The 19,664-nt window shown below is 37.7% G+C and overlaps 2 protein-coding genes across 3 annotated transcripts in view; one reads left to right on the top strand and one right to left on the bottom strand.

Moving 5' to 3' along the window:
• The window catches only part of LOC149618362 (guanylate cyclase 32E), a 166,875-nt gene that overhangs the window by 33,294 nt on the left and 113,917 nt on the right, over nt 1-19,664 (bottom strand). For both annotated transcript variants that reach the window (XM_089854926.1, XM_089854927.1), the window contains exons 7-8: nt 9,366-9,456; nt 2,185-2,257 (exon numbers count right to left, since the gene is read on the bottom strand). In XM_089854926.1, coding sequence (XP_089711052.1) covers nt 2,185-2,257; nt 9,366-9,456 — 164 coding nt within the window. The remainder of the gene's footprint in view (nt 1-2,184; nt 2,258-9,365; nt 9,457-19,664) is intronic.
• Nucleotides 16,500-17,695, top strand: LOC149618372 (uncharacterized). The gene is made up of 2 exons (XM_089854998.1): nt 16,500-17,431; nt 17,552-17,695. Exon 1 carries the CDS (start codon nt 16,625-16,627, stop codon nt 17,396-17,398), a length of 774 nt encoding a protein of 257 aa, XP_089711124.1. The 5' UTR covers nt 16,500-16,624; the 3' UTR covers nt 17,399-17,431; nt 17,552-17,695.

The raw sequence follows: 19,664 nt of genomic DNA, 5'->3' as shown, positions 1-19,664 counted from the left end.
TAGTGTGACACCTGGTGCTGGTAAATGTAACGAACATTCATTCTGTTTGCCCATGCGTACCGGCGTGTATCTAGTATTCATACACCAGTTTTAAATTCCCCCAGTATACCACGAGATGGCAGTTAATACTTATTCATTGGCTTAGAATGCAACGCGCTCACTTTCTGTTATTCCTATTTGTCATTGATAGAATGTACCCTTAAATTATCATAATAGAGTTTAACAATTGTCGATTGATACTAGATGAAGCCACATTACCCAACCCAAAAAAAAATAAATAAATAATAATAAACTTCAGGAGATACATACAGTCACCTCTATGGGTGACCCCATCTACCCTCTTAAAAATTCAATTATTATAGAAATTAAATACCCTTATGCTGTAATGTAATATGTGCATTTGTCTATCAGGTAAATAAAGCTTAATTTCATAGAGACTACGCTCAACCGGTGTGTGTTAGTATTTACTTTGCGCCCATCACTAAACCCGACAAATGATTTAAGTCTAAAATATGCAAATTCACTTTAGAAGCCGCGCGCTAATTTCAAGTTAATCACGCGTTAAATTCCGACGACATTCGCATATAGCGATAAGAGAAAATAGAACCGAGAGGTTACCTACCCACTATGCGTACCTTTAAGAATTCATACAGCAACTAGGAATAATTTTGTCCCCATTTTAATTTCTATGAACTCGGGTTTTGTGGATATACCGGGCTTGAGAACTTACTATCCCTCATAATTCTGATGGAGTCTTTCTAACTGTTGTTTCATTGGATAGTTGATAGGTGCGCAGGCGCAAAGGTGCGACAGGCAGCGAGATAGATTATTAATTCGCTATGGGTAAAATCAGAAGTAAGATGGGACTAGAAGTACTGAGGTAACCAAATTCTTCACTTGGCGAAAGTGAATATTCTTGATAACACACCAACGGTTGGCCCTCTGGTAGCGGTTTCTGAATTTTCCCTCCAAAACGTGAGACGCTCGCGGGTGGCGGTAGACGGCCGAACTAGATTCAAGGAGCCGCGTCCGTGTTCCGCGGCTTTAGGTTGAGGGGAAGGGGTAGGGAATTTTTTGGAGCTCGACCAATTTTTTTCTCTCTAGTGTAGGCGCGATGGAAACGGCATAAAATCCTCAAATTTGTTCACTAGTGCCAGGATCTACTACCAATGTTAGAGCTCTTTACTTCTAGTCTCATCTTACTTCACACATAATGATTAGTCTAGCTAGCTCCTCCCACAAAGCGTGCCTAGATACGTTGAGAAATTAAAATAGTGGATACACAATGTTTCCTATTAGCTTTATGTATTTCTGTTACCGGTAATCAGTAAGCTAGGGGTGAGTAGCACCTCGATGAGACTTAAAGATAGCTGTCGGCTATGAATGCGATTTTCGGATATAGGCTTATATATATGCATATACAGTATACAATCTGGCTTCAATTCCAGAACCGTTATTTGCTTTTGTTAATGTCTAATGGTATTTGCGGTAAATGTATGTCTCGACAAGTACATTTCTAGCCGGATTATTTACAGTTCGAGCGCAATAGAGCCTTTTCAAACAGAATATCGTCTGCTTGATTTAGAGTTAACATGGAAGGAACATTGATATGGCGGAATGTGTACAACAAAGACGTTATGGGGCTTTAAAGTTACTAGTCCCATACCAAATTTGTATCGTCTGTATTGTTTGAAACCATATCTTAATTTACACTTCTTTGTTGTCAACATACCGTCCTATCAATGTTCCCAACGTCTTAAGACAACCAAAGGTCACAGGTCAACACACCAAGTTTTATTTTACCCCAACAGCTATTATATTATAACAAGAAGCGATATCTAGTTTACTAGGGAGAAGGTAATAAATTCGCCAAGCTTTATCTCCAGTCCAAACGTAGGTCCGGAGTTAATCCCAACCTTTAAATTACAACCGGCATCTCATTGGTTCTTGAAAACTCGCGTCAGCGTGACGCGAATGACGAAAATTACTTTTATTTTCCGACTGAGGAGAGGCCGCGAAATAGCCCGGCCTCCTTTTACGACCCGCCTTGTATTTTGAAAGGAGGACTGGGATTATGGCGCGCGAATACTTAGGCATCTTATACCTTCTCCCTAGTAAACTAGAGATCGCTTCTTGATTATATTTTAAATTTGATTGTTATGGTAAAGCTGAAGTATTTCTTACTTGTAAACAGCAAAGACCACAAGTAACAGAGCAAGTACCACACCTCCAGTAACACCTGTTGCAATTTTCCACACTGCAATTATAAAAACAAAATATACATTAGTTCAGAAATAAATTGGATTTTTCTTATAGATAATAACCCTATAATGCAAAAGTATTGGATTGCCATAGAGGCTGAAAATATCGGTACTGTATATATGCTAGAATGAAAATATTAGCCTACATAGATTGGCTACAAAAGCAATATCTGCTGTGATTCCTTAAGCCTTGGTTGAATAAGTTACGGATCAAGTACGCTATCATTGTAAATTCGATTTCTGGGAAATCTAGCTGGGCACCTTAATTTGTTACTAGAGTTAATTATATTTATCTGTACGAAGCGTGTAATTACTTCTAATAAAACCAATTAAAAATATATACTTATCAACAAACTATAAAAAAAAATTAATTATCTAGTGTTACAAAAAAATACAAATTAAAGTACATAGTCCGTTAGCACCTTGTAAATCACTCCAAAAAATTACAAGAAAAACAATTCCAATATAAGTTCATATTATCCTTTGACAAATTTAGCACTAGGTTTCAAGATATTCCGCTAATACGAACCAATGTGCTAAGGGACTAGAATAGACCTTATCTAGTATACTAGAGAAAAAACATAGTGACTAAAGTGTATAGTCTGTTAAAACCTTGGAAAATACCCCATATCATAAGATAAATAATTCCGATGTAAGTTCAATATTTAGAGATAAGTTTCGAGATGTCCCTCAAGGTGCTAAGGGACTACAATAGACCTTATCTAGTATACTACAGAAAAAGCATTGTAACTAGAGTGTATAGTCTGTTAACACTGAAAATACCCCATATCATAAGATAAATAATTCAGATGTAAGTTCAATATTTAGAGATAAGTTTCGAGATGTCCCTCAAGGTGCTAAGGGACTACAATAGACCTTATCTAGTATACTACAGAAAAAACATAATGACCAAAGTGTATAGTCTGTTAACACCATGGAAAATACCCCGTATCATAAGATAAATAATTCCGATGTAAGTTCAATATTTAGAGATAAGTTTCGAGATGTCCCTCAAGGTGCTAAGAGACTACAATAGACCTTTTTTCGGAAGCCCGTTTAATTAAAAACGATTGGAAGCAAGAGCTATACCCCTAAAACTTCAATCTCCATTAAGAGCACTCGTCTAATTATAAGAGATAAAATTGCCTTGCAAGAAGATAAAACCTTTTTCAAATCGCCAAAAAAAAAATGAAAAAAAAAAAGATTTATTGCAATAATCACGTATCTTTTAATAGATATACGCTAAGACTTAAGTCCTTTTGGGTGTAAATATCCGAATAAAATCAATCCAATCAATTGAGAGTAAGATCTACAGCTTAGGCCTCGCTTGACACCGCCAGAAGATGACCATATAAATTGGGTGGTATAAGCATGAACCATCTATCTAGAAGGACCAGAAACTGGGAGGGTTTTTTCGGCTTACAACGTCTGTGCGCAGTTGCCCGCTAATTTCGCCGGGTACGCGCACCGCGGTACAACGTAAACAAACGTGACGGTTTTGGGAAGGGTATAAAATGTTTGTTTTTACATTTTAATTTCCTAGAATCACTTTCACAATATCTAAACGCGCAAGTCTTTATTTTTTCTATTTTTAATTACTTTATTAAACTTTACTTTAAATAGATGGAAAAAAATTAACATTATTCCCAAGGCTTAGCGAAATGAGACCAAGCGGCCATTTTACTTGTTTACATTGTACCAGCGTGGGAAATAAGGCGGTGGCACAGGGCAAATGACCAGTTTAAAAATTGCCTGGACCAGTTTAAAAATTAAATCGGAGGGGGGTCAGTGGTCCACGGGACCACTAAGAAAATTCAAGGGTAACCAGAGTCCAGACATCTCAACTATTTAATTACCCACTTCTTTAGATTAGCAGACGACGCGCCCTGGTCACTGGTCATGGACCAGTTTATTTATTCCAGGCCAGGGGGGTCGCTGGCCCAGTGTCCAGTTTAAAAAATATCCTTATTTCCCACCCTGCATTGTACCGTCTTTTTCCAAGACCTTGTCGTCTGCTAGCTTTTTTTTTCTTTATTATTTTGGGACACTTTAGCAAGAAAACTTTAACATGGGATCCGCCATTAAGATTCTGGTCCATTATATAGAAGGTTCATGGTATAAGGCAAGAACCGATGCAATTTTCTCAAATGTAATTTCCAATTATGGTGGCAGTGCGTACGAAGCTAGGTTACCTATTATCTCTATGGTTTTTTATTTGGGAAGATAAGGTTGTGATGCCTTTGTACGCGCTGACAATTAAAGTTGACTCTAATATCCCCAGTAGCACATGGGCTCCACAGTACAGTCTTTTAACAGTCCGTGTGTTCGCTAGGTGTCCTAAAAATTCGGGACTGAAAATACACTTAAAAACAAGCCGAAAAGCAATAATGTAAACAGTCCATTATTATTACTAATTTTATAAGTCGGTTGACAGTCTTCCGAATGCTCTAAATTTAGCCTGTTTTTCTTAGTCTAGATTATATTAAATCAGGCGCGACCAAGTTTTAGTCTTGTTTTGAAACATTCCGCCGGCTTGACTATAATAAGTCTCGGATTTTCAGTTTTAGTCTGGTTATGAGACAGTCCGCTGGCTTCTCAATTTTACTCTGGCAAGATCAAGTTTTGATCTTGATATGGGACAGTCTGCCGGCTTGACTATATTATGTCTCGCATTTTCAGGTTTATTCTAGTTATGAGACAGTCCGCTGGCTTCTCTGTATTAAGCCTCGGATTTTCAGTTTTAGTCTTGTTATGAGACAGTCCGCCGGCTTCTCTAAATTAAGCCTCGCATTTTCAGTTTTAGTCTGTTTATGAGACAGTCCGCTGGTTTTACTATATCAAATCTCGCCTTTTCAGTTTAAGTTTAGTTATGAGACAGTCCGCCGGCTTGACTTTGTTAAGTCTAGCCTTTTCAGTTTAAGTTTAGTTATGAGACAGTCCGCCGGCTTGACTTTGTTAAGTCTCGCCTTTTCAGTTTAAGTTTAGTTATGAGACAGTCCGCCGGCTTCTCTATATTAAGCCTCGCATTTTCAGTTTTAGTCTGATTATGAGACTCCGCTGGTTTTACTATATCGAGTCTCACATTTTCAGTTTAAGTTTGGTTATGAGACAGTCCGCCGGCTCGACTATATTAAGCCTCGGATTTTCAGTTTTAGTCTTGTTAAGAGACAGTCCGCCGGCTTGACTATGTTAAGTCTCGGATTTTTAGTTTTTGTCTGGTTATTAGACAGTCCGCCGGCTTCTCTATATTAAGCCTCGCATTTTCAGTTTTAGTCTGTTTATGAGACTCCGCTGGTTTTACTATATCGAGTCTCACATTTTCAGTTTAAGTTTGGTTATGAGACAGTCCGCCGGCTCGACTATATCAAGTCTCGCATTTTCGGTTTTAGTCTGGTTATGAGACAGTCCGCTGGCTTCTTTGTATTAAGAGTGCCGCGTTCAAGTTATATTCATGTTTTGAGACAGTGCGCCAGCTTTTCTATATTAAGTCTCGCTCATTCAAGTATTAGTCTTGTTATGAGACAGTCCGCCGACTTCTCTAAGTCTCGCATGTTTAACTAAGCAAGAGTATAACTTGAACGCGCCACACTTAATACATAGTAGCCGGCGGACTGTTACATAACCAGACTGAAACTGAAAGTTCGAGACTTGATATAGAGAAGCCGGCGGACTGTCTCATAACCAGACTGAAACTGAAAATGCGAGACTTAATATAGAGAAGCCGGCGGACTGTCTCATAACCAGACTGAAACTGAAAATGCGAGACTTGATATAGAGAAGCCGGCGGACTGTCTCATAACCAGACTGAAACTGAAAATGCGAGACTTGATATAGAGAAGCCGGCGGACTGTCTCATAACCAGACTGAAACTGAAAATGCGAGACTTAATATAGAGAAGCCGGCGGACTGTCTCATAACCAGACTGAAACTGAAAATGCGAGACTTAATATAGAGAAGCCGGCGGACTGTCTCATAACCAGACTGAAACTGAAAATGCGAGACTTAATATAGAGAAGCCGGCGGACTGTCTCATAACCAGACTGAAACTGAAAATGCGAGACTTGATATAGAGAAGCCGGCGGACTGTCTCATAACCAGACTGAAACTGAAAATGCGAGACTTGATATAGAGAAGCCGGCGGACTGTCTCATAACCAGACTGAAACTGAAAATGCGAGACTTAATATAGAGAAGCCGGCGGACTGTCTCATAACCAGACTGAAACTGAAAATGCGAGACTTAATATAGAGAAGCCGGCGGACTGTCTCATAACCAGACTGAAACTGAAAATGCGAGACTTAATATAGAGAAGCCGGCGGACTGTCTCATAACCAAACTAAAACTGAACGTGCGAGACTTAATATAGAGAAGCCGGCGGATTGTCTCATAACCAGACTGAAACTGAAAGTGCGAGACAATATAGAGAAGCCAGTGGACTGTCTCATAACCAGACTAAAAATGAAAGTGCAAGACTTAATATAGAGAAGCCGGCGGACTGTCTCATAACCAGACTGAAACACAAAATGCGAGACTTATTATAGAGAAGCCGGCGGACTGTCTCATAACCAGACTAAAACTGAAAGTGCGAGACTTAATATAGAGAAGCCGGCGGACTGTATCTGATATCCATTATTAGTATTGTTATTAGACATTCCCCTGGCTCTCCCATAATAAGTCTGTGACTTCCTTATTTCAGAACTCTAATCAGACAGTCCAATAGTTACGATATATTAAGCTTCGCGCGTGCTAAATTTAGACTTGTAATGGAACAACCTGCCGGCTGCTCTATTTTTGAGTTTCCAACGTCGTCGAGCTTTTTGGAATTTATCTGAATTGTATCTATATCATGTAAACGTTTGACTTCTTCAATTTGTTCCGTTTTTCATTCTAAACTTCTGTTATTTTATTTAAATGATAAAAGTTTATGGAAATGTGTGGTTTCCTTTAATGCCAATGGATCACGACTCCCACACTCTTCGTGAACGGCCCAAAGTTTAGGATTTCGGTTGAAATAAAGGTTTAGAAAATCCAAATAATAACGAAACTTATTCTCCACTTAAGTTTCACGATTCTGCTGATGTAAAGTTGAACTACAAGCAAAACTTTCTTTAAAAATCCATTATATCTCAACAACTTACTGTAATATGTTAATTTACCCAGATTTAAATATGAATTTATCTTTATAAGCATTATTTTACAGTAATATCAAAGAAAATGTTACGGATTATGGCTAATTTCATCTTTCCCTTATATTTAGATAAGCCTTCAAATCGTTTGAAAATATAACTCTTTGCTACTCTATATTATCGGAGATTAAATAGCAATGAACACTTTCTCTAAGTGCAGTCATTTGAAGCTATTTACCACTTTTCGAAAGTCGCCAAAAGTGCGGGAGTTCGGTCGAATGGGGCCTCCGAATTAATTTTTCGATCGAATGGTTTGGAACCGTCCATTTACCAGCCGAAATCGTGTCCATTTCGCCAGCCAATATCGTGTCCATTTCCCCAGCCGGTATCGTGTCCATTTCGCCAGCCAATATCGTGTCCATTTCCCCAGCCGGTATCGTGTCCATTTCCCCAGCATATATCGTGTCCATTTCCCCAGCCTACATCGTGTCCATTTCCCCAGCCTACATCGTGTCCATTCGCTAGCCGATATTGTGTCCATTCGCCAGCCCATATCATGTCCATTTCGCCAGCCGATATCGTGTCCATTTCGCCAGCCGATATCGTGTCCATTTCGCCAGCCGATATCGTGTCCATTCCCCAGCCGATATCGTGTCCATTCCCCAGCCGATATCGTGTCCATTCCCCAGCCGATATCGTGTCCATTCCCCAGCCGATATCGTGTCCATTCCCCAGCCGATATCGTGTCCATTTCGCCAGCCGATATCGTGTCCATTCCTCAGCTGATATCGTGTCCATTCCCCAGCCGATATCGTTTCCATTCTCCAGCCGATATCGTGTCCATTAACCAGCCGTTATGTTATCCAACCGCAAGCCGATTTTGCGTCTATTCACCTTGCGATTTCATTACCGTTTACCAGTTGATTTCGTGTCCATCCGCTTGCCGATTTTCTGACCGTTTGCTTGCAAACTTCGTGTCCTCTAGACTACCAATTTCGTGTCCACTAGACTACCAATTTTGAGTCCATTCGCCAGCTGATTTTCTGACCGTTTGATTGCAAATTTATTGTCCATTCGCTTACCGATTTTGTATCCATTAAGTGCATTTTGCGATCAACCGTAGTAAACGTTGGGATAGCAAGACACTTATCTGGGCGGACATTTCGCACTATAGGGTAGGGTCTAAAGTCACAAATCAGGCGATCCAAAAAACCGTCCAGCTAGTTAAAATTCGTACTGTCCCCGCAGTTGATTTTTGTTGCAGGGGATAACAAATGGTTGTTATTTGATAAGACTAAAACTGCTTCTACTATGTTGGAATTGGTTTATATTTGGTCAATAAAAATAGTTTTTTTATATAAAAATGTATGGTTGGTACTGGGTGAAGACGCCATCAGAATTCTAAGGCGTGACGCGTAGTAAGTTCTCAAATTAACATGGGTGATATTTGGGGGAATAATAATTCCTAGTAGCTGTATGTATTCATAATAAATTTATAGCGTTTTCCTTTGGGTCCTCTCGGAGCGCTCCCAAGGAGCAATAAAAATGGTAGTAGTAGTTTCCAGCTTCGTTAAAGACTGTTTTTGAAGAATAGGATCTCCTAGTTTTATTCCTCCATGGGAGCGCTCCGCAAGGACACAAAGGAAAACGCTATTAATTAAATTTAACGCGAGATTTGATCAAATTGCGCGTGATGTGACGACAATCGTACTGGCGCGAGATATATAATAGCGTCACGTGATTTTTGTTAACAGGAAGGCAGGGCGTTACCTGATTGGTCGGAGGTGCAATTTTAAAATTATCTATGAAATCTCATCAAACTAATTTGAATTTTAAAATTATTCATTAATGGGTATTTCCTTTAGTGTTTCACTATGCAGATTGGTTTTATAATTAGTAGAAGAATTATTAATTAAAAATCCCTTGATTTTCCAATTAAAGTTTAAAGAAATTATTTATGACAATTAGCAAGTAATTACTTATGCATTTTTCATTATGAAATCCACAATGAGGTTCGTCCAAAGGTGGTCCTGAACCGACCCATTCCATTGGTTCCCATAAATGCAACACCTAAAAATAAAAATTAAAATTTTTTTTAATCAAAATTAAATACCTTTTTAAACTTAATGAACATATTTCCTAAAACTCATTAACTGAAAGATTACAGAAATTTTCGCACACAAAAAAAAAAAAAAAAAAATTAATTTTCAGCTTCGATTTTACCTTCACCATCTTTTAATTTTTGTTCAGTTAATCAGTTCAAACTTAAAGGGATAGTCTAGAACGCTAGATAAACCGAAAATAAATTCAGTCCCCTAAAAACATAATCTTCAAAATTTTGTGTTAGTTGCCAGTGACGTAGGCGATAAGAAGTATACAAGAACTAGGCTTAGGCTTAAGCCTAAACACGCAGTGTTACGTAGGCTAACCCTGATTTGAAACTTCAAATTCAAGCTCGCGCCTCGCGAGAGCTAGCGCGTGAGCCAACATCTTACGTCATTATGACGCGGAAAATAATTCCAGCGCACTTCAAATATCACAATTAGATTTTTGTGTGAACAGGGTTTTAAAATTATTTAAAAAATTTGTATCTCGGTGAAATCTTAACCAATAGACTACCTCGTAAAATTGGGTTTTTAAATGAGGCTTGCCCTTTAAGCAAGAAACCCTTAATAGAAAAGATTGGGCCCTCGAGGTCTTAACTCTTGACTTAACCATAAGTTCATAAGATATGTTCCATCCATAAGTTTGTTAATCTCTGGTAACTTAGAAACTGGAGCTTGTAATTTTGAAGTGATTGAAGTAGGGAGGTCATAGATTCAGGGTAAAGCTATGGACGCCTGGTGAGTATGGCGCTGCTGTCAAATTTGGGCTTAGTAAGTTCAGACTAAATAGGACCTAGATGGAACTTGGTCCTGCAAAATTAATTAACCACCACCGAGTGTATTTTGGGACTTCAATTGACTCGCTTAATTGTCGTTCGAGATCCTTCTCGAACTAGTTATCTCGAGTACTGTAAGTCTCTCAGTAGCATTACGAACTTGTACAGGTAGTGCCATTCATACTTATGGAAGGAACATATCACTTATAAACTTATGCTGGACCAATTAGCAAAGTTCGGAAACTAGGAATTTTTAATTACCGTACGAAAGAGAGATTGCACGGCGGAAGAACTTGTTGACGGACGCTCTTATCAAAGAAAAACGTGACTAAAATGGCTTCTTTAACTTTAAAGAAACTTTGCTGTTTTTGCTTTGCCGTTTTATACCTTTAAAATATCGAGCTAGGTGCATTCGACCTAATCACTAGGGAATTTGAAACACGTTCCTTTAGTTAAATATTTACAAATACACCTAGATTGGACACGCCTTTAGTAAAGACAAACATGTACATGATAAACTTCGCGTATAGATAGTATGGGGGCAAGTGTTGCCAGGCATTTGTGACGTGTGCAATTTCAACTGCGCTATCTACAACTACAGACGTACTGAAAAGCTTGTAGTATATTCTGTGTCGTTTCAGTAGTTCCCAAACCCTGAATGATGCAGGAGGTGCTCTATTAACAAATCACTGGTAATTCCCCTGAAGCGCATGCGCAGTTAAAATTAAGGAAACGGACGGGGGGGGATTTCTCTAGCCGTTTAGTGCATGTGGACTATATATCGAATTGTTCAAAGAGTTTTTTTTAAATAAATATTTTATTAACTCTGTCAAATAACTGAAATTTTTCTTAGTATACTTGGGGGTACATTCTGTTCCCCTCTTTACTTTAGTACTGATAAAAGATATAACCATGGACAGTTGGTATTTTTTCCACCGATTAAAGGTCGAGATTCAGAGTTAAAGGTTCAAGGCCAACTAAGTTAAGACTCGAAAACTATTCACCGATTTATTTGTGTGATAAAAAAACAGTATAGCCTATTTTATCTTCAGTTAGTAGAGGGTTGGAATTAAAATTAAGTGATGACTGTAAATGGGACCCTACACGCTCGATAATTGGCGCAAAAAACGCGGGGCCCATTGTTTAAGTTGCAAAGTATAAATAAAGCGTTATCCAGGGTAAGATTTATGCAAAGTTAAAATTTAATGCCATAATATCTTTTTTATGAAATGGAACATTTGCATTAAATTTTGACAATATTTTCATAAAAAAATGAATGATATATTATATTCAAACCTGTAAACAATATTTTGCGTTTGAATAACATTAAAGTCTGTGCATTTGACGCTTTATACGTAATGTATGGATAATAAAATTGTAAAAAATGTATATGGTCTATGGACTCAACATAAACTTTTATATTTGTGACAAAAACATATTCAATATAATTGAATAAATCACGTTTTAAGGTTTTTATTTTTCGAAATATTGGGCATTCAACAACGTGATGGATTTTGATTTGCACAATTAGTGAATGGTCTTGGATGAATTTAATTTGTGCAAAACATTGAGCGTGTAAAGGCCCCATTACATCGACAGAGTCATCCATTGTTCGTGGCTCTCTTGGACTCAATTGAGTTTGCTCAGAAATACTTTCCGTGGATCTCGGCCTTTAAAGGGGAAAATAAGTAATTCTCCATGGTTCGAAGAGGGGGTAGTAAACTATATCACCCCCTTGTGTGCTAAACATTATCATCGCAAGCGGCACTGCGGTAGTCGCACTCGACATCGTGAGTGTGAGTTTCGTGACGCGCGCTGTACGAGCCTGTTATTTGAAAACGGATTGAACAAGCCACTAAAAATGTTTCGAAAAATTTTGTATGTCCAGTATTCGAAAACTAGGCCTAGTATCGGAGGAGTTTTTGACTTCAACATCGGTAGTGAAATCGTTGTTGAGATAACATCGTCTAAATTCGACGATAAAGAATCTAGCCCAATTTTTTTAAGTATCAGTTTCAAGTTTCTCAGGGTCCCTTCCGGGTTTCGAACACCGGCCTTTTACAAAATAGAAATATTAAACAGAGACTTTGAGACCGTATTTCATTTTCTACGCGAGGGAAAATGTATTTACGAAATGAACGTGGAAATTGCACATTTCTGCAATTTCAGCCTCCTTAAGGCTGAAAACCCCGGCTTGATTTCGAATCGTAGCGAAGATTTGGAGGAGTTACCAGATCACTTTAAAATGGTGCTGACTTTTGGGGAAAAGAAAGAGGTTCTTCTGCCAACATCAATCATTCACCGCTGCAATCGGAATAACACCAAAATGCTGCGATCTCTCGTGAATGAAACGGTTTTCGATGACCCGAATGTCGACGCTTGGCTTTTATTCGGCACAATCGTAGAGAGTTTGATAGGATCAATTAACGTGCAGAATGCGGCCAATATTCTGCAGTTGGCCAAGAAATATAATTCGAGAAGTTTAAAAGATGCGGCGGTCAAATTCGTCACGGATCATTTTGAAGACGTAATGGCAACACGTGATTGGCAAGATATGCCAGAACGCGTGAGTAAGGAATTGTTGCCTGATGTATTATGCTCAATTAAGAGGCGAAAGTTGGAGGCGGGCTTAAGCCTGCACGTAAGTCAATGGTAGGCTTGCGTTAAAACTTGGTTACTGTTTAAATTCACTTAAAATTCTCTAACATCTTTATATTCTTGACAATTACGATTCTTTTAACTAAATGCGCGCGTTATTTCATATTATTAATTAAGCGCGTAGGCATGTTCTAACGATAAAACTAAGTTAGTATTTGTTCACTCATTTAAAATTCTCGTATTTGTTCACTCATTTAAAATTCTCGTATTTTTTCAATTTTTCAATTAGCGTTTTTCTAAACGCTTAATTTACTTAATGAGTATAATTAATCAATACTGTTGTACTTTTCATTTGATTTTGAATAAATTTTTCGTTAATCTAAATACGTGTCTCTTGATTTTGCATATCTTAAATGATTAACCCTAAGCATTTGGTTATAAAATCCCCCAAAATATCGCCTACATTTATCACTTTGTTTCGCCTTTTACTGACAAACCTATGATAACCATCGAAGGTCGTCGGTAATTTTCCGTTTAAAGGTCGAGGTCTAGCGAAAGTGGTTCAACTCCCAACTGATAACCGAGTACGGGAGGGCACAAAGTTCCCGCTATTTTGAAATTTTGAGGGGTTCTAGACTTCATTGAAAGCAGTTCAAATTGAATAAACAAAAGAGCGTTTATTATACAGTATTTTGATCGTCAGTTAGTCTATGACATTTCGTTTCTCTTGAAGAGGATTCGAATTAAAATTTGGTGAAATAAAAGTTAAGGGATGCTCTCTTGTTCAGTTAGCCAAGAACCAATCAAAGCTTCGACAGTCTAAACAATAATCACAGTCGCCCATTGTTAGATGAACGACTTCCATTTCAACGAGATTCTTTCTTTTTCTTCATGGATCTCGGCCTTTAAAAGGGAAAATAAGCCATCCTCTGGAAAACGAAAGTAAAACTACGTTTGTACACTAAAAACCAAAGAAGGGGAGTTTTCTCGTTTTCAAAGTTTTCCTCTAAGCTTCCGGTGTAGGCGCGCATTTTTCTCTGCCCTCGTATTGGTTGAAATACGGTGAACCGGATATGAGGAGGATAATATAATATAAGAAATAAATTAAAAACGCGAAAACTCCCAGAATGCCTTGCCAAAGTTGATAGCTTCAACTCCCACTGTTTAGGCAATCTTTGTAAAAACTACCGCAGTCACATTGATTCGACACAGTCGGTTTTAGGAGTTGCAGGTCGGTATAGTAGGTGAAATTTGAAAAAGGGCTTAAACAAAGACGCAAAAATATGTTTTGGAAAGTTTTCCGTCTCCAATATCCGAATACTATTATCGGCGGAAAATTTTACTTCACTGTCAATAATAGAAATATAATTGTTGAGATAACATCGTCGAAATTAAAATATAATCAAGTTTTGAGTATCAGTTTAACGTTTACGAATATGATTGGCAATAGGGTGGCAATGTTTCGCAGACCCAGTTTTAAAATTGAAGTATTAAACGCGGACGATGAGACCGTGTTTTTATTTCTTGATTTGATAAACAATTCATTCGCAGAGACGGTGAATATTCCAAATTTCTGCAACTTAACCTCTCTTATAAATCAAAACCCCAACTTGATTTCAAGTAAAAGCGAAGATTCCACCATGGTACCGCCACACATTAAAATGGCGCTGACCTTTGGGACAAAAGAAGAACTTCTTCCGGTATCGTTGGTGACAAACATCAGAAAACTGTCGCCAATTCAAACGTTGCGATCTATTCTGAATGACAAGGCTTTCGACGACAATGAAATCAATGCAGGGGCGATTGTAAATATAATTCAATACTGCGTTGAGAGATTGCAAAGAGTAATTAAGGTGGAAAATGCGGCAAATATCCTGCGGTTGGCCCAAAAATATAAGGTGCAAAGTTTAATAGAAGCTGCTGCAAAATTCGTGGCTGATAACATCCATGAAGTCATGAAATCAAGTGGTTGGAAATTAATTCCAGAAAACGAGAGTAAGCAATTGTTGTCAACCGTCTTATTAGCATTAAAGCCCAGCAAGAAGGCAAAACTGGAACAAGACTAGGCGACGACCTCAACAGAACCAACCCAGCTTTCTTGTTGTAACAAAATTGCTTTTTCTTAACTTACTTAAATTCTCTAACGTCTTTTTATATTTGTCAATTACAATTCATTGCAAAAAAATTGCTTTGATTATTTGTCATCTTGAGTTACAAAGAAGTTAATTCAGAGTACCTGTTTGTTCTTACATTAAAACTAAGTATTTGTTAATTCATTTAAAATACTCTAATCCTTTTTCACATTAATTTTTGTCCATTACGGTTATTTTCTTGCGTTACTTAAATGAATATAACTAACCAATAATATCGTACTTTTCTTTTGATTTTGCATAAAACTTTCGTTAATCGAAATATGGGTGTGTGTTGATTTCGCATATCTTAATTGATTAACCCTAAGCTTTGGGTTATAGAATCCCCTAAATATCGCCTACATTTATCACTTTGTTTCGCTTTTTACTGAGAAACCATCGAAGGTCGGTATTTTTCCGTTTAAAGGCGGAGATCCAGCGAAAGTGGTTCAACTTCCAACTGATAACCGAGCATGGAAGGTAACAGAGTTCCCCCTCTTTTGAAATTTTGAGGGGTTCTAGACAAACTGAAAGTCGTGGAAATGCACTGTAAAGAAAGCGGTTCTAAATAAGGTCATGGGGGGGGGGCAGAGTCCACAGGCCTGTCGTGTTATTGCACAGGGTCTGAAAGAGCCTTTAGATGAACGACTTCCATTTCGCCGAAATTCTTTTTTGGTTTGATGGATCTCAGCCTTTAAAATGGAAAATAAGTCATTCTCAATGGTCCTCTTTGTCTGTCAAAATTCGAAAAGGGAAGTTAAAACTATTCACCCCTATGTTTGGGTACTAAAAACGTTCACGGGAAACTTTGCTTTCTCAGTCTCAGTCTTAGTGTTTCCACTTTCGACGAAAATAGTCTCTGAGCACCAAAATATTGAAATGCGGCGAAAACCTTTTTTAAGATTTTTTTTATGGTTCAGATCGTTATATCACACATTTTTTTTGCTCATTTTTTCTAATATCAAGTAGGCTTTGGGTTCAGGGGCTGACTAGGTTCACTTAAGCTGTAGTGCTTGGTGCCATGCCATTACCATGTTGGTGGCGCTCTTAAATTATAACGAACAACAACGAAAGTGCGCGATCGAGTTGGCTCAACTTGGCTATGCTTTGTGTTTCTCTCAAACACAGCCAACTCCATCACGCTTTGGTTGCACGCGCTATAAAAGCCCCTCCAAACTGGTTTTTTTCCTATGTATAAGGGCGTATCAGGAACTTTCGGCTTTTTACCTCAAAAAATCAAAGAAGTCAGCATTTAACACGGCCGTCTATGGGATAACCACCGTTTTTTTGGCCCTAATTTAAAAAAATATTGGTTCAAATTTTTTTTAAATTTAATTGAGATGTGAAAATTAAAAGCGATAATTGAAAATAAAAAAATAGGGGATTTTTTGCGGCGAAAATCTACTATAGATGGAGCGAAAAACAGCATTTTTCCACCTAAAATGGGTGAAAATCCTAACCTTCGAGTGGAAACTTGAAGGACTCCCTTATCCCTGGTGGAAACACTTAACACTCTCACCAAATGCGAATCGGCAATTCGGCATACATACCCAGATCTCACACGCCGTGGGCTTCGCGAGTCGGTAGTTGAAATTTGAAAACGGCTAAGGCTTAAACGAGACCCAAAAATATGATTAGGAAAATTTTGCGCCTCCAATATTCGGGTACTAAAGTCGAAGGAAAATTAGATTTCCGTGTTAATAATGATAATGTTTCTGTTCGGATAACATCGTCGTATGTCGAAAATAATCTATTTTTAAATATCAGCTTGACGTTTTCGAAACAATCGACAGTTAGCCTCGGACACTGTTATAAAATAGAAATATTAAACGCCAAAGACGAGACTGTATTCTTTTTCATTTATGTGGATAAAAATAAATATGGAAGTTGGACAGTGAATATTCCAAGTTTATGCAATATAAGCGCTCTCAAAAAAAACAACCCCGACTTGCTTTCGGGCAACAGGAAAGATCCCATGACGTCGCCGCCACACATTAAAATGGCGCTGACCATTGGGAGAAAAGATGAACTTCTTCCGCTATCGTCTAACATCGATAACCTGTCGACCATTCCAATGCTGCGATCTCTTCTGAATGAAACGGCTTTCGATGACCCAAAAATCGAAGCAGGGGCCATTGGAACTTTGATCGAATCAAGCGTAGACAGATTGCGAAACGTAATTGATGCGGAGAATGCGGCAAATATTCTGCGGTTGGCCCAAAAATATAAGGTTGAAAGTTTAAAGAAAGACGCTGCTAGATTCGTCGCTGACAATTTCCAACAAGTCATGAAAACAAGTGGATGGAAGGAAATGCCAGATCATTTAAGAGATGAATTTTTCTCTACCGCCTTCTTATCAATAAGGCCCAGAGTGAACGTAAAAACGGAGGACAGCTGGCGATGACCTTAACAGAACCAACCGAGATTATTTTTTTTTGTAAGTTTACCTTAAAATTGAATTAATTTTTCTTAACGCACTTAAATTCTCTAACGTCTTTATATATTTGTCAATTACCTTTCATTGCAAAATATTATTTTGATTATTTGTATCCATAAGTTACAACGAAGTTAATTAAAAACATTTGTTTGTTCTTGTACTCATATTATTTTTTTGTCGATTAAGGTTATTTTCTTAACAAATATAATTAAACAATACTATTGTACTTTTCTTTTGATTTTGAATAAAATTTTCGTTAATCAGTCTAGATACGGGTCTGTTGATTTCTCGTATCTTATATTATTAACCCTAAGCATTCGGTTGCAGAATCCCAAAAAATATCACCTACATTTATCATTTTTATTTAACTGATAAACCAAAGATAACCATACAATGTCGGTAGTTTACCGTTTAAAGGTCGAGATCTAGCGAAATTTTCTCAATTCCCAACTGAAAACCAGGATGAGAAAGCACTCAGTTCCCGCTCATTGATTTTGAGGAGTTCTAGAGTTAACTGAAAAAGGGAAACTATACGGAGCTAAGAGTTCTGACCCTGAAACGTCACACCGATTTATCTCTTACTGGAGTCTCATCCCACCTAACGCTTGGAAACAGTATTCAACAAGTTGGGAAAACCAAAATATTACCTCTCCGAGTCAAGAGGTCTACTACTACAAAGTTATTTACCTAGATATGGAATTATTTTTCTTTTTTGAAGTAAAAATTTACGAAATATTGAAGCAGTATTCCAAGCATAGCGAATATACAGTAAAGCATACGACATTTTACATCCAATAAGGATAAATCTTGGACACATGGAAATCAGTCAATGGCAAAAAGAACAGGGACCCTATTCTCTAAGGTCCTTTTGGAGGAATTTCGATCCGAATCTTTTCATTCGGAGTCAATTTCTCCGAATGAAAATAAAACGTATTCTGTAAGCACCTTATCCTAATCATACGGTGATAACCTCTCCGAATCATTCGAAGGCCGTAAGAGACGGCCGAATCGGGCATTCGGAGTTTTTACCGCCTCTCTTCCCTCCATCAATCTTAGATTCGCGGAACTTTCGCCGGAGTTTTCTAGTATTTTTCCCCGTACCTTTTTGCTGGCACCTTGGCTGCGGTTCATATTTATATTTAGTATGGCTGCTTTGTTCTTTCAACTCAAGCTTCATCGTTTGCGATTTGAACATGGTAATCGCATTGCCCGTCGCGATTTACGAGTTCAAAGGGTTTTTCGAGACTTAAAATCAAGCGTGGGCAAAATTTTAGGTTAAAGCGGGCCTTGGCGAAATCTACAAGGTAGATCGACGGCTTTTTGGTAGATTTAAAGGTAAAAAAACGTCGTTGAATTTATCCTACATTTAAGGGATAATTTCGCGAGATTCAATTACTTAACACAGATTTAATTGTTCATTTTAATATTTTTTCTACCGGGGCATGTAAGTTAGAACCACCTATTTTTGACCAATTGCATCAATTATTAATAATTGCTTGATTAAATTTGGTTCTTTCGTTTAGCATCTATTTAAATTATTAAATTTTGGTAGGTGTGTAACCATTGATAGAGGGCTAATGATCTACATTAATGAATTTATCATAATCTCACGAGATCCACACAATTGGATTATAATTTGCGATTAATTAACGTTGTTATTCTAGGTTCTCATTGCCTCATATTTAACCCTACTAAAACTTCCGCCAAGTTTGATTCAAAATTCAACATACTATGTTTAGCGTGTTCTTTAATACTCATTTTAAAAGAATATTATGAAGCAATTTAAGAATAAATAATTTTTTATCAAAAATAAATAAATAAATAAATTAATAAAAAAGGAAAAAAAGCACTTGTTTCTATCTTAAGAAAAGAAATCGAAAAAGAGAAAATTTGCTTTGTATTGAATGTGTTCCCAATACAAAGACCACTTCCCAAAATTTCCACTCCTTGGGAAAAACCAAAGTTTCCATCCCTTCAATTTGAAAGCACGCCAAATAAAATTGTCCAATAAAGAAAAAGTGGGCGTCAAAAAGTACCACGTGGCTTAAGAGGAAGTGACGACCATTTGGATTGAGAGAAAATTTTCGAAGTATCCGAATGACGATAAGGATTGGGGTTAGAGAATACGGTTTGTTCGGTCCACTCCGAATGAGCCCGATCCGAATCATAAGGATTCGGAGTGATCCGAATAATTTTCGATTTTTAGAGAATAGCCTCCCAGGAAATGAAGTCT

This window comes from Phalangium opilio, unplaced genomic scaffold (genome assembly GCF_054372755.1).
Source record: "Phalangium opilio isolate 3A_F unplaced genomic scaffold, DU_Popi_V2 ptg000209l_1, whole genome shotgun sequence".
NCBI classification, from domain to species: domain Eukaryota; kingdom Metazoa; phylum Arthropoda; class Arachnida; order Opiliones; family Phalangiidae; genus Phalangium; species Phalangium opilio.
This window is presented reverse-complemented; position numbering and strand designations above follow the sequence as displayed.

Bases quoted from the DNA above. Each gene is read 5' to 3' on its own strand.
- LOC149618372 (XM_089854998.1), top strand. From the start codon at position 16,625: ATGATTAGGAAAATTTTGCGCCTCCAATATTCGGGTACTAAAGTCGAA.